This window comes from Capra hircus, chromosome 10 (assembly GCF_001704415.2).
Source record: "Capra hircus breed San Clemente chromosome 10, ASM170441v1, whole genome shotgun sequence".
Lineage (NCBI taxonomy): Eukaryota > Metazoa > Chordata > Mammalia > Artiodactyla > Bovidae > Capra > Capra hircus.
Genome location: NC_030817.1, coordinates 80,412,664 through 80,425,743, shown reverse-complemented (window position 1 = coordinate 80,425,743; position 13,080 = coordinate 80,412,664). Strand labels below are relative to the sequence as shown.

General features: G+C 51.9%; 3 protein-coding genes across 4 annotated transcripts; 1 reads left to right on the top strand and 2 right to left on the bottom strand.

The window, feature by feature from the left end:
* EMC9 (ER membrane protein complex subunit 9) lies at nt 2,398–4,791 on the top strand. Of its 2 annotated transcripts, XM_018054621.1 has the most exons (6): nt 2,398–2,553; nt 2,792–2,834; nt 2,974–3,050; nt 4,152–4,221; nt 4,312–4,406; nt 4,555–4,791. In XM_018054621.1, exons 1-6 carry the CDS (start codon nt 2,516–2,518, stop codon nt 4,733–4,735), a joined length of 504 nt encoding a protein of 167 aa, XP_017910110.1. In that variant the 5' UTR covers nt 2,398–2,515; the 3' UTR covers nt 4,736–4,791. The 2 variants fall into 2 exon arrangements, with proteins under 2 accessions (XP_017910110.1, XP_005685287.2); XM_005685230.3 differs by having other exon boundaries at nt 2,398–2,834.
* Nucleotides 4,788–7,584, bottom strand: PSME1 (proteasome activator subunit 1). The gene is made up of 11 exons (XM_018054619.1): nt 7,307–7,584; nt 6,732–6,764; nt 6,523–6,585; nt 6,302–6,412; nt 6,168–6,213; nt 5,953–6,050; nt 5,634–5,702; nt 5,481–5,548; nt 5,339–5,393; nt 5,179–5,265; nt 4,788–5,007 (listed from the first exon to the last, which is right to left on the bottom strand). Exons 1-11 carry the CDS (start codon nt 7,343–7,345, stop codon nt 4,927–4,929), a joined length of 750 nt encoding a protein of 249 aa, XP_017910108.1. The 5' UTR covers nt 7,346–7,584; the 3' UTR covers nt 4,788–4,926.
* FITM1 (fat storage inducing transmembrane protein 1) lies at nt 9,683–11,960 on the bottom strand. The gene is made up of 2 exons (XM_018054618.1): nt 10,687–11,960; nt 9,683–10,322 (listed from the first exon to the last, which is right to left on the bottom strand). The coding sequence occupies exons 1-2, from the start codon at nt 11,133–11,135 to the stop codon at nt 9,710–9,712; spliced, it is 1,062 nt and encodes a 353-aa protein (XP_017910107.1). The 5' UTR covers nt 11,136–11,960; the 3' UTR covers nt 9,683–9,709.

The following is a 13,080-nucleotide window of genomic DNA, read 5'->3' as shown; positions in this document are numbered from 1 at the left end:
CATCCATACAGCACCGATGATAAAATATCTAGCTTAATGGTAAAAAGATTCTCCACAGTGAGGGACACCTAGAGAGGTTCACAGAGTTACATGGAGAAGAGAAGAGGGAGGAGGGAGATAGAGGTGACCAGGAGAAGAGGGGGAATCAAAAGGGGAGAGAGCAATCTAGCCAGTAATCAATTCCCTATTTGCTTTCCACAGTCTGGAACACTCAGAGAGGTTCACGGAGCTACAGAGAGAAAAGAGGAGGGAGGAAGGAGATAGAAGTGACCAGGAGAGCAGGGGGAGTCAAAAGGAGAGAGACCAATCTAGCCAGTAATCAGTTCCCTAAGTGTTCTCCACAACCTGGAACACCCAAAGAGATTCACAGAGTTAAGTAGAGAAGAGAAGGGGGAGGGAGGAGATAGAAGTGACCTGGGGGAGAAAAAGGAAAGTCAAAAGGGGAGAGAGAGAGCAATCAAGCCAGTAATCACACTCCTTAGTAAAAATGGGTACTGAAGATTGGATTCTTAAAGGTACAAAATTAATAACAATACCAAAAAGCAAAGATTAAAAATCTAGATGTTAGAAATCTCTCAAAAATACAATGTTAAAAAAAAATTATAAAAAATGTATATATGAAATTTGCTTTAAAAATAGGGTCTTTTGTGCAAGCTAATAGGTTTTAAAAATGAAAATTAAAGGAGTAATAAAATTTTAAAAAATTAAAAAAATGATACTAGTAAAATATATCTAGGAATTTCTCTGGAGCTGTTGAGGGCAGTGTGGGGTCAGTTCCGTTTCAGATGGTTCCTTGTTCCAGCTTATACTTCTTCTCAAGGTTTATAGGCCCCTTCTGATGTAGTCAATGCTAACTACCAGGTTTTAATCTGTTGCACGTGTCACTTCCAAAGCGATTCCCTCTTCTTTATTTTGACTTCTTCTTTTGCAAGTCTCTTCAGTGTCTGATTTCCACCCTGACGCAAGGGGGTGGTGATGGACACTTTTTTAGGCTTACTTGTTCAGTCGTGCTGTGGGGAGGGAGGAACACTGCAAACAAATATCACTGGCGTGTGTGGGGTGTGCTCGCAGTGTCTGGGCCACACTGGGTTTGCCACCCCCCAACCCGCCCCGCTCACAGCGTGTGTGCTTTCTGGGTCTACACTGCTCAGGTTCCAGGTTGCTCTGCAGGGGAACTGTCTAAAGTGGGCCCTGGGTTGCATGCACTTCCCAGGTCTACCCCACTCAGGTTCAGGTTCTCCGGTACTCCACAAAGGCACAGTCTCGATTGGGCCTGTGCTTTGTGCCCTTCCCAGGTCCGAGTAGCTCAGGCGACCAGGTGCTTGGCAAGTGCAACACTCCAGGATTCTTGCCTAGAGAATTACACGGACAGAGGAGACTGGTGGGCTACAGTCCATGGGGTCACAGACAGTTGGACACGACCCAGCAATTACACTTTTACTTTCAGTGTCACCTGTGTCCAGACACTAAATGTGAATGATGTGATAGGAAAGGGAGGGGTGCCAGGAAGACAAAGATGAATTAGAGATCCATCCTAGTCTTAGGAAGTCATCCTAAAGAACAGGGTGGGGGCTGTCACATGCCATCAGCCATGAAGATAACCTGTATTTGGGACTTTCGTAAGATCATTTCCATCTGGAGGTCTCTTGAGTGCATCCTGGGAGAGACGGCATTTGGGCAGAGCCCTTACAAGAACAATCAGGCTTTGGAAGGCTCTGCGGCTGAGGTCAGGGAATGAAAAAAGGTACAACCCTTGTCATCAGCTCAGGGCAAGCCCAGAGGGAGAATGAGGTTTTACTGCGAAAATTATGGGTAGATGGTTGGGTTTCTTCTCAAGGGTTGGGAGGGTAAAAAACACTTCCAAGGCATTAAGGCGAAGGAAATTATACCACAGGACATTATGGGAAGGATAGGTCAATAAAATTCTTTTTGACCTTTACCTCCTCCTTTCTGCAATTACTTCCCCGGGGAAACCAAGGGCCAGATAACTTGAAAAGTAACACGGCTTAGTAAGTGGCAGAACCACCACTCTAGAATACAGACCCATTAATTTCATAGCAGGAACCATGCTGTCCGCTATGTACCTAAGTTCGAGATTCCACGGCTCCTGTAGACTCCCGACTTGGGTGCGGGCTCCACCCAGAGGGCTCAACAGGGCCTGTATGGACGGGAAGCAGAGGTAACAGACGCAGCCATCTTGCAATCAAGAGCCGAAGTGGGACAGCCTAGCCAATCAGCGCGCGGGCAACTCTCTAGTTTCCAGTCAAAGGCGGGGCGAGGTTGGATACTGCCGGTGATTGGGCAAAACGATACCCTCTAAGCCTATCAAAGAGTACCATGTGGGCGTGACTCCAGAAGCGGCTCGGACGCGGAGCCCGGCTTTTGCGTGTGGTAGGCTGCGCCGTTTGGGGGCGGGAGTGGCGGAGCTCGGTGCTGCAACATGCCGTTTTGGCCGCCTGCATTCCTGGCCAAGTGGGGGCCGGGAGTCGGGCCGAGGTCGGCCTGAGCTGACTGGATGCCTTCGAGTCGAGTCAGCGTCACCGTCGAACCTAAGTGAGGGGGCACGGGGAAGGGCCTAGGAGGGCTCTGGGGCTCTGGAGGGGGCTTCGCGGACGCGAGCTGGGGCTCCGCTCGCCATGGGGGAGGTGGAGATCTCGGCCCGGGCCTACGTGAAGATGAGCCTGCACGCCGCCCGGTATCCGCATGCCGCTGTCAACGGGCTGTTGCTGGCGCCGGCGCCGCGGTCGGGAGAATGCCTGTGCCTCACCGACTGTGTGCCCCTGTTCCACAGCCACCTGGCCCTATCTGTCATGCTGGAGGTCGCACTCAACCAGGTGCCGCCGGACGCCCATCGACCACCGCGAAATCCCCTAACACCCCTAGCCCAAGCCCATCCCTGGTCTCTTGGCAGTAGTGCGCACCCACAGGGCGGGCGGCACGATTTAGTTACTGATGGCCCCTTTCCCATGGCAGGTGGATGTGTGGGGCGCGCAGGCCGGGCTGGTAGTGGCAGGGTACTACCATGCCAATGCAGCTTTGGACGACCAGAGGTGAGTGGGGTAGCCAGAGGCAGAAGGCTAAGGGTTATGGGGTGGGGGGCGTCAAGAGAACCTCTCTTGGTCATTCCTTCCATCTTCCCTTCATTCAAGGCTTAGGCACTGTAAAGCAGGCACTAGGCTGCGTACGCAGTGAGGAAATATAAAGAAGCTATTTTTCTGAAGGAGCTAGGTGGGGGTGGGTAGGACAATATCAGTCTGACACCTGCTGTAACTGAGATGCCCCGCCACCGCCGTCCCGCCCCAACAAGTGCTGAAAACACAAAGAAAGCTCAACTGGAAACTTTTATTTTTTTAAAGGAGGTTTCTTTTTATGTATACAGTTCACCATTTAACGACACAGGCTTGAACTACCTGGGGCCACAAACAGGCAAAAATTTTTCACTAAGTACTGCAGTACTACAGGACCCAAGGTTGGTTGAATTCCAATGTGGAATCCAGAATAGGGAAGGCCCACTGTAAAGTTATCAGCAGATTTTCAGCTGCTGAAGGCTCTGTGCCCCTAACCCCATCATTGTTCAAGGGTCAACTATATATATAGAAAAAGCTATGTAGTTATAATCAAATATTTGGGTCAAACTATACTGTTTTGTAATTTGATTTTCCCTCCTTAATAAATATCTGACATCTTTCCATCTCTACACTAATAGCTACCTTAACCTAACAGCTATATAGTACGAATATGGGCGTACCATTATTAATTTAATGCTTTACATTAAACATTGCGGTGGTTTCCATTTTTTTTTGTTATTACAGACACTGTCCTATTAATACAGTAAATTCTTTATAAGTAGAATTTCTGGGCTAGCATATGTATAGTATACGATATAAGTTTGGATGGTTATGCCAAATTACTCTACAAAAAGACCATCGTAGATTTCCACTCTCACCAGCAGTGTCTGAGCACCTGTTTCCCACAGCACTGCAGCATCAGGCAGTCATGCATGAAGCATCAAGTAGGCCGGGTGCCCCCAGGCCAGATACAGGGAAAGGCCATCGCTGCATCCATGTCTTTGAGACCTGGGAGGCCCAGCTCAGATGGATGCAGTCTGCCCACAGTATGCTCCTCACACGTCTGATCTTCCCTCTACACAGCCCTGGGCCCCTGGCCTTGAAAATCGCTGGGCGGATTGCTGAATTCTTCCCTGATGCAGTACTTATTATGGTGAGGCTTGGTTTTCAGAATGGGGAGTTGGAAAGAAAGGAGGAAGGGGGAACCCTTGAAACCCTCACCAGCCCTTCCTTGTCCACACAGTTGGATAATCAGAAACTGGTACCCCAGCCTCACGTGCCCCCAGTTATCGTCCTGGAGAACCATGGTCTCCGCTGGGTCCCCAAGGACAAGAACTTGTGAGTGCCCCTCTCCTTCCACCTCTTCTTAGAAGCCCACAGCTCCTGAGCCTCCTCTGTTGTTGGTTCTGTCCCAAGGGTCCTTCTCTAGACCTAACCTGGCCCCGCTCCCTGCTGAGTTTGACTGCCATGGAGGTTATTATTTCAGAGTGATGTGGAGGGACTGGGAAGAGTCACGGCAGATGGTGGGAGCATTACTAGAGGGCCGGGCCCACCAGCACCTTGTGGACTTTGACTGCCACCTTGATGACATCCGAGAGGATTGGACCAACCAGCAGCTCAACGCCCAGATCACCCAGTGGGTTGGTCCCACAAATGGAAATACCTGAGCCAGGGCCAGAGGGGAGGCTCAGGATCCAATAAAGAGACTTGGGCTGTTGGGCAATGGTATGACTATGTTTATTGTGCCTGGGAGGCAAGGTGAGGGAGAAACCAATAGGCAGAAGGTGGGGAAAGTCTGGAGTCCCCTGTAAAAGTCAGAAGGTCTCTGCTGGAGCCATCACAGAATGAGAAGAGGGTCTCAATAGATCATTCCCTTTGTTTCTCCCCTGGGCTTCTTGAGCTTCTCGAAGTTCTTCAGGATGATGTCATATAACACAGCCTATGGGGCCAGGGAGGAGAGAGTCAGCCACCAGCTCCCAGTGGCTCTGTACCCCATTTCTAGCCTTGTGGAGAGGTTGTACTTTGTAACCCTTCACCCCAGCCTGCAGGGTCAGGGAATGGGTGGCTTGGGAAAGCTGCCTCAGCCCACCCCCAACCCTCGCCTCCTCACGTAAGCATTGCGGATCTCCATGACCATCAGCCGGATATCCCGGTACTCTGCCTCATCCAGCTCATGCACCAGTTGCCGATAATCACCCTGCGGGAGACTTGGATCAGGCCTGACTTCAAGTGTCCCTCCTCCCTTGCACCCAGACTGAGACCTCACCTACCACATGGGGCTGCTTGGCTGCTTTAGTTACAGCATCACCGCGCTCAGAGAAATACCTGTGGGAAGTAGAAGGGTATGGAGCAGGAGGAGGAGGGAGCAGAGGCCTGTCTCTGCCAGAGGCAGAGCAGTGGGCAATGACTCACTTGGAAATTTGAGTGTGGAAGCCTTCTAGCTTGGTGTGAAGGGCAGTCATCAGCTCAAACACCTTCTCCTGGGGAAAGAAAGCAGAAGGGAAAGTGGAAAGCAGCAAGGACTGGAGAGAGAAAGTTGGCAGAGGAGTGGGGCAGTGCTCTCACCTGGACAGCCACTCCAAAATTATTCCCATCCTCAATCCGAGGTATTTGTAGCTGTAGCCAGGTGGTGACCTGGGAGGAGGGAATGGCAAAGAAGCCCCATCAGTCTCAAACCCAATTCCCAGCTTCCTGTCCTTTGTTTCCTTGCTCACAGTGAATGGGAGTGTGTCAGGTCTGTCCTGAATGCCATGGCCTGGAATTCTGGCTTTACTTGCTGTGCCCTCTCCTGCTAAGACCTGGCAGGTGCCATGCCCAACTGGTAGGGAGAAAGGAAGACAAAGGGTTTGACCTGAAGTGTGTAGACGGAAGTGGGGGGGCTCACCAGGTTGAGCTTCTCAATGACATCCTTGATTTCAGGCTTTACGCGCTGCAGGAGGACCACAATCTTCTCATTGCAGCTCACTGGGCCACATGGAGGACCTAGGAGGTGGGCACTGGGTCAGTCACATGACTGGGACTGTGCCAGGCAAGGAAAAGGCATCCTTAGGGAGGAGCTCCTGGGAAGTGAGACACAAGTCCCTTCCACCATAGTGATACCTTTGTCTTCATCTTCCCCTTTCTTCTTTTCATCCTTGTCTTCCTTCTGCAGGGAAAGGGAGGCTCTTGGGAGTCAGGCCTGAGGCTGATTTTTCCCCGGGTTGGGTCCCTCCTCCCAGGAATTCCCATCTTGCCTCCTGCTGTTTCCTCCGCTCCTCCTTCTCTTTCTCCTTGACTGGATCAGGCACTGGGATGTCCAATGGGGCCTTCAGATTGCTCAGGTTGGCTTCATTGAGAGCTGGCTCCTGGTGCAGGGTGGGAGAAGGGCTGGAGGCAGGGGCGAGCTCTCACCTCCTCACTCTCACAGCCCCTGAAGCTCTCCCTTTGGCCTCTACTCCCTGCCCAGCCCCAGTACCTTTAAAAATGCATCCAACTCAGAAATCTTCCTGGGAAAATAGCTCCCGAGCAGGTTCTCTGTCTGTGTGTAGAGTAACGGTAAGGGAGGATGGGGGTCAGAATCAAATTCCCTTCCTAAGCAGTGAAGGAAGGGCTGCCGCTGCCTAGCAAAGGAGGGCTGAGCAGTGGGCTTGGGGAGGGGTGGGGTGATGACCACGCAGGTATTACCTTAGTACATAGGTCTTCACGGAACACATCCACCTGTGGGACACAAGCAGCCCTTCAGAATTTGGCTTTATGGCCAGTTTATTCGAGAACCCTTAGGGTTGCATGGGGTCTGACTTGGGTGCGGTGGGATTTGGGGAATAACATTCCTGGAATTGAAGGGCGAACTGTTCAAGAGGGAACAGATCCCTCGGTGGGCAGTGGGAGGAGGGATGTAAGAGAGCTGCTGCGACTGGGGCAGGGTCGGAGTGCCCTGTGGAATGGGCGCGGGGCCTCCCATGGTGGCAGGGCAGAGCCCGAACCCCGTCTGTGTGTGGGCCCGGGCGCCGGGCCAGTAGATTTCCCCTTCACGCCAGGGCTCCGCTTCACCTCACCCCGCTGAACCTCGGCCGCCTCGCCTCTCCTCCCGCAGGCAGACCTGGCGGGGCTCTCCGGGCTCAGGTGCTCTGGGCACGGGGCCCATGAGTGTTCGGATGACTGACCCCTACTCGAGGGGCTGAGGGGCGGGTCACGGACTCCTTCAGTGTCTCGGAGGCACCCCTCCCTGATGGGCCCTTCCTAGAACCCGCAGCGCTCACCTTGGCTTGGGCTTCGGGCAGGACCCTGAGCGTGGCCATGGCCGGGGTAGGGGCCTGGCGAAGCACGCGGAGCGAGGAGTGGGCACGGGGAAGGGAAAGTGAAAGCAGCGCTCGCTCCCCGCACGGCCTTCCTGGGTAGTGGGAGTGGAGGTACTAGAGGAGGCGGGGTCAGACCAGAGAGAGGCGAGTAGCTGAGCGCCGGGAGGCAGCCCAGCCGGGGCTCCCCCTAGAGTCGGAGAGGCGCCTTTCCGCCTCCCCGCATCACCATCGCTGTCGGTCTTTCGATTCCCCGCCCACGACTCCGCCCACCTGCCCCACCCTCCCCTTGACGCCCCGCCTCCCCGGCCACGAGGCCGGGGCCCGCCTCAGGACTCCCCGCCCCTCCAGCCGCCTGCCCCAGACCTCGGGCTCTCTTCCCAGTGCCGCCTGGGACAGTGGTTAGCCTTATCTGCCTCTCTTCTGGGTGGTGAAGCAAGACTTGGCTTCCCTTCCTTTGCCCTGCCAGCCTGGACCCCTAGCTCCACGGGCATCGTCTGGCCCACGCAGTGACGTTCAGACTCTGGCATCATCCCATCACAGGACCTGGTCAGCTCTCTTAAGACCCTTGTGGACTCCATTCCTCTGTAACCCACTCACCACGCAGCAGCAGGATTCCACCTTGCTCTTGCTTAAAACGTTCTCAACTTCCTGTTGACCTTAGAATCCAAAGGACTTTCCTGGTCCAAAAGGCCTATCTGGCACCTGTTCCCCTTCAACTTTGCTTTCCACTGTTTTCTCCCTCTTTTCAGTTATAAATACCTGGACTTTCCAGTTGTTTCTCAGACCTGCCAGCGTTGTTCATTCCTGCCTCAAGGCCTTTGCTCTTGCTAATCCCTTTGCCAGACACAACCTACGCTGCCTCAGGATGTCATTCTGTTCTCAGCTTAGATATCATTTCTTCAGAAAGAACTCTGCTTATAACTCCCTCCAAGTCTATTAGAAAGCAGCCTGTTTTAGTACCTTCACAGTACTATCTCTATGAAGTTAGTTTCTTTTTTGAGGATAGTGTGGTTTAGAGCAGGAGTTGGCAAACTTTTTCTGTCAAAGACCATATAGTAAATATTTTAGGCTTTGTAGTACCTGTAGCAACTACTCAACTCTGCCATTGTAGCAGGAAACCAGCTATATAGTTAAATAAATGAGTGGGGCTAGTTACCCTAAAATTTTATTTATGGACTGCTGCTGCTAAGTCGCTTCAGTGGTGTCCGACTCTGTGCGACCCCATAGACGGCAGCCCACCAGGCTCCCCCATCCCTGGGATTCTCCAGGCAAGAACACGGGAGTGGGTTGCCATTTCCTTCTCCAATGCATGAAAGTGAGAAGTGAAAGTGAAGTCATTCAGTCATGTCTGACTCTTAGCGACTCCATGGACTGCAGCCTACCAGGCTTCTCCATCCATGGGATTTTCCAGGCAAGAGTACTGGAGTAGGGTGCCATATGGACAGTGGCATTTCAGTTTCATGTTATTTTCACCTGTTATGAAATATTCTTTTTTTTCAACCATTAAAAAATGTAAAATCATTTCTTAGCTGTCAGGCCATCTAAACAGTGGCCACAGGACTGTTGCTTGCTGATCTCTGTTTTAGAGCACAAATAACAGATCCATACTGCCCGGGTTAATAATTCTAGCTCCAATATTTACTAGTTGTGAAAAACTTACTTAGCTCTGCACCTCCATTTTCACAAATGTACAGTGGGAACACTCCTACCTCATGGTGGTGTTGTGAGGGCTAAATATGTGAATTTATATAAAGAATTTATAGATACGTAGAATGGTGCCTGATACAGAGTAAGCACAATAGTATTATTATTTGTAAGTTTATCATCAGGTAGTAACCCACGGGCCCCCAAACAGCAAAAACTTTGTCTTTCTTAATCACATGGCAAAGAACTATGCTTGGCTCAATGAACATCTTTTAAGAAAATAAGCATGTATAGACCCTCTTTGGAAAGACAGGGTAGAAAGGGAGGCTGAGTAGGGTGCCCAGATAGAAAGGCCCCTGAGGATGGTTAGGGGGGGTTCAGTGCTGGAGGCAGGAAAAACAAATCAACCAAGCTGGAGATGGAGCATCTGTTTAGTGGGAATGCTGCCCATCCCTGAGGACACTGTTACCTGCCCTGGCAGTGCCAGTCTTTGACATCAGAGCCCCAGATATCTTGATGTCTGCAGAGACCAGGAGACTGAAAGGACAATAGGAGGGACAGGGGTCAAGCATAAGGACATTCAAGGTCAGTGACAGCAAGGAATGACTGGGGAACCCTGGCGACTATTATACTCTCTTCTTACCCTACCCACCCTTTACAGGTCCTGCCAACCCAGTGATGAACAGAGCCGGAGCTAGGTCTGATGTGACTTTATTCCTTTCAGTTATGCTTGTGGCTGGAGTGGGGGCGAGGGAAGAGCCCATGGCCGGGGCTCCCTGGAGACCAGGGCTGATGATACCAGCTGCCATAGGTGAGGTACCAGGCAAAGGTACCCACTGCGGCCCCCACCACCTTGTGAGTATACTGGTGGAAATAGATGACGGTGCAGAGCAGCAAGAAGTTCCAGAGGCCCAGCAGCAGCACATTGAGCAGGAAGACAAGGCGCAGGGGTGCGCCGGCAGGCAGCCCATGGGCCAGATACTTGGCGAACACTGCTGCTTCCTCGGCCATGAGCAGGCAGCAGAAGGTGAGCAGGAAGGTGTGGGAGGAGACCGTGTAGCCCCGCCATTGGTGGCCGGCCGCTAGGCAGCTGCGGCGATCCGGCAGCTCGTGGAGCAGCAGGCCCTGAGGCAGAGGCTCGAAGCAGGAGCCGGTCAGGTCCTCGATGAGCAGGAAGGCCCGGCCGGCCCCCCGCCACACAGCTGCCCCCACCACCAGCCGGCTCAGGTGCCGGGCAGTCACTGCCACGCGCCGTGTAGCCAGGAAGACCACCAGCAGCACAAAGCCCCCCAGGAAGGTGCAGGTCCAGCCCCACGCTGAATTCACAAACTTTCTGTGGCAGAAAAGAGGAAAGGCTATTGAGGCCCCTCAGTCCCATCGCTCCCTGTGTGTTCCCAGCCTGGCTCTGTCTCCAGTCGCAATATCACCCCCTGTTGTTTTCTGTGCCCTCTTCCCTCTTCTCCCACAGCCACTTGAACTTGGCCATCTCCTTAGAGGTCCATTCAGCCTTCTAGGGTCCACATTTCCTCTTCGGCCCTGCTCCTGTACCCCCCGGCTCTGTTCCCCTCCCCCCTGACTTTCTCCTCAACCTCCTAGTCTATTTTTAGTGTCTCACACTGGCAGGAGGACAGAAACCTGGAGGAAGCCGGGATCCCTGAGCCCAGGCAGCCAGCGCCCCCAGCCTTGAGTGGACTCACATGTTGAAGAAGTTGCCGTGGCTGGCGAAGATGGTCCGAGGGTTGACGTGGAACTGCAGAAGGGGCCCAAAGATGACCACTGCTGCCAACCAGGCATGGTAGAGGCGCCGTAAGCAGGGGCTTCCCAGGAGGCGGGCAGCCTGTTCGCTTCCAAAGTACAGCAAGGCAGAGGCCACCCAGAGCAGCACCCTGACCAGGCCGCCCAGCAGGGCCCGGATCCGGGCCCCGGCCCCCCGCCCTGCCCCCACCACCGGCCCCCGCTCCATGTTCCCTCCCCTCCCCACTAACTGCTTGCTCTGCTGAGCAGCTGAGGAGGGGCTGATGGGGCCCCCCCTGGACAAGGACAGGCAGTGACAGGTGTGGCAGACACAGGGCAGAGCCCTGTTGGCAGCTGGCAGGCGGGGGAGAGGGGCGGGGGGCAGTGAGGGGCCAGGGCTGAGGGTTGCCATGTCAGCAGGGTTCTCACTTTGGGTGTTTCCTGACAACGGCCTTGTTCCTTCCCTGTTAGTCTGTGTCCCTTGACTTTAGGTCCTATGTCTCTAGGTCAAACCATGTTCAGGTTTCAGGGCCACTCCTGTGGTTCAGGGCTGTTTTTGTCCACAGCTTGCTTGGGTCTGTTTGTCCCTATTTGGTCAGCCAAAGTCACCCCAACCCCACACAGGTTGGCCTCTCAGAGCCCCAAAGATCAAGTTCACTCCCACATGATAGGGGGTAGAGAAGACCCTAGGAGGAAAATCCCCAGTCTGGAGTCCATCAAATCCTTGGGGTTGTGCCCCTCAATTACCTTGGGGCTTGGCCACACATAGAATGTGGCCTCCAAGCCTGACCACTGAGGCTGGAGCCATAGGGCGGTGAGCAGCTTACCCAAGCGAAGTCCCTGTTATTCATTCAGCAACTGTTTTGAGATCCCTATTTGTCTTCTCATTTCTCAAAATGAGATTTGAGAAATGGGATTTCAGGGGCTACCTTTGTGGAGGCTCATGAAGTAGTGAAAGGGATGAGCAAGAAAGGGTACCTGGGTTCTGGCCCAACTCTGTGACTTTGAGAAAATAAACTAACCCTCCTTGGTCCTTAGTGCCATCATCTGCAAACTGACCAAGATGGATTAACCAATTAGGATCCTTCCAGATTCCATTTCCCATACCTCGACATAGCACGTGCTCAGGGGCTCTATACCTGAGGACCTCCAGAAGCACTCACACATTTTTAAGCTGACACAGAGTTTTTCATTGCAATTTTAAATAGTTGCAAAGGACAAAATATCTAGTGTATTATATATACTTACTTTTCAAAAATAAAGCTATCTATATAACTCCTTCCCTGGTGGCTCAGACGGTAAAAAATCTGCCTACAACAAAGGAGACCAGGGTTTGATCCCTGGGTCAGGAAGATCCCCTAGAGAAGGGAATGGCTACCCACTCAGTGTTCCTGCCTGGAGAACCCCATGGACAGAGGAGCCTGGTGGGCTACAGTCCATGGGGTTGCAGAGAGTTGGACACGGCCACGCGACTAACACTTTCACAACACTAGTGATTATATACCTCACCATTTTTCATTTTTAAAATGTGACAAGATCTTAACAGAAATTATATTTCCATTCTATTCTCCCTACAGAATTTATCCTAATATGTTTTTATGCCTGAAAATCTTCATTGATCATACATAAGTCTCTGCCAAAAAAAAAGAGTAGATGATTTGAAACAATTTTTACACATTTCCTGTGACCATAAGTTGAATTTTTTTCTTCTGTATTGAATTTCCATATAAATTAGTACAAATTTCAAAATTGTTAGTAGCACAAAATATATTATTTGTACAACAAAACTTTCACAGAGTTTTATAATAATACAATAAGATTGTATTGGAAATGCATCTCTTAATGAGAACAGATGGCCCTTGGGGTCTTGATTAAATGAGGATTTGAGGACACTAATCATTTTAGTTGGCATCTCCTTCTAGCATCCTGGAGGTAAAACAGTTCTGGGTGAGATGGGTGGCATCTCTGGGTGTTAGGCGGTAGAGATAGGTATCATTTGTTAACTAAGCTTTGCAACAGGGAGTCCCTCCTGGGCGAAGAGGCAGAGGGGAGATGAAAGGACCAGTAGAGATCCATGTGATGGTTTCATGCAGGTGGGTCAACTGGAGGAAAGAGATCACCTGGAGGCCAAGCATCTGGACAATTTATTCTTTTAAAAGTGTTTTGCTGTTGAACACGTACATCTCTTAATCCCTTGCTGTGTCTCTAAGACCCCTTGGAGGTGAGCATTCTGGTTCCAGAACTGCCTTAAAGATAATCAGGAAGGTGAGGCCAAGCTGCTCCCCTATTGTCCACACCATGGGTCTGCCCTGAGGCATGGTGGCTGACCGCTGTATGCCTCCATTTCCTCACCTGGA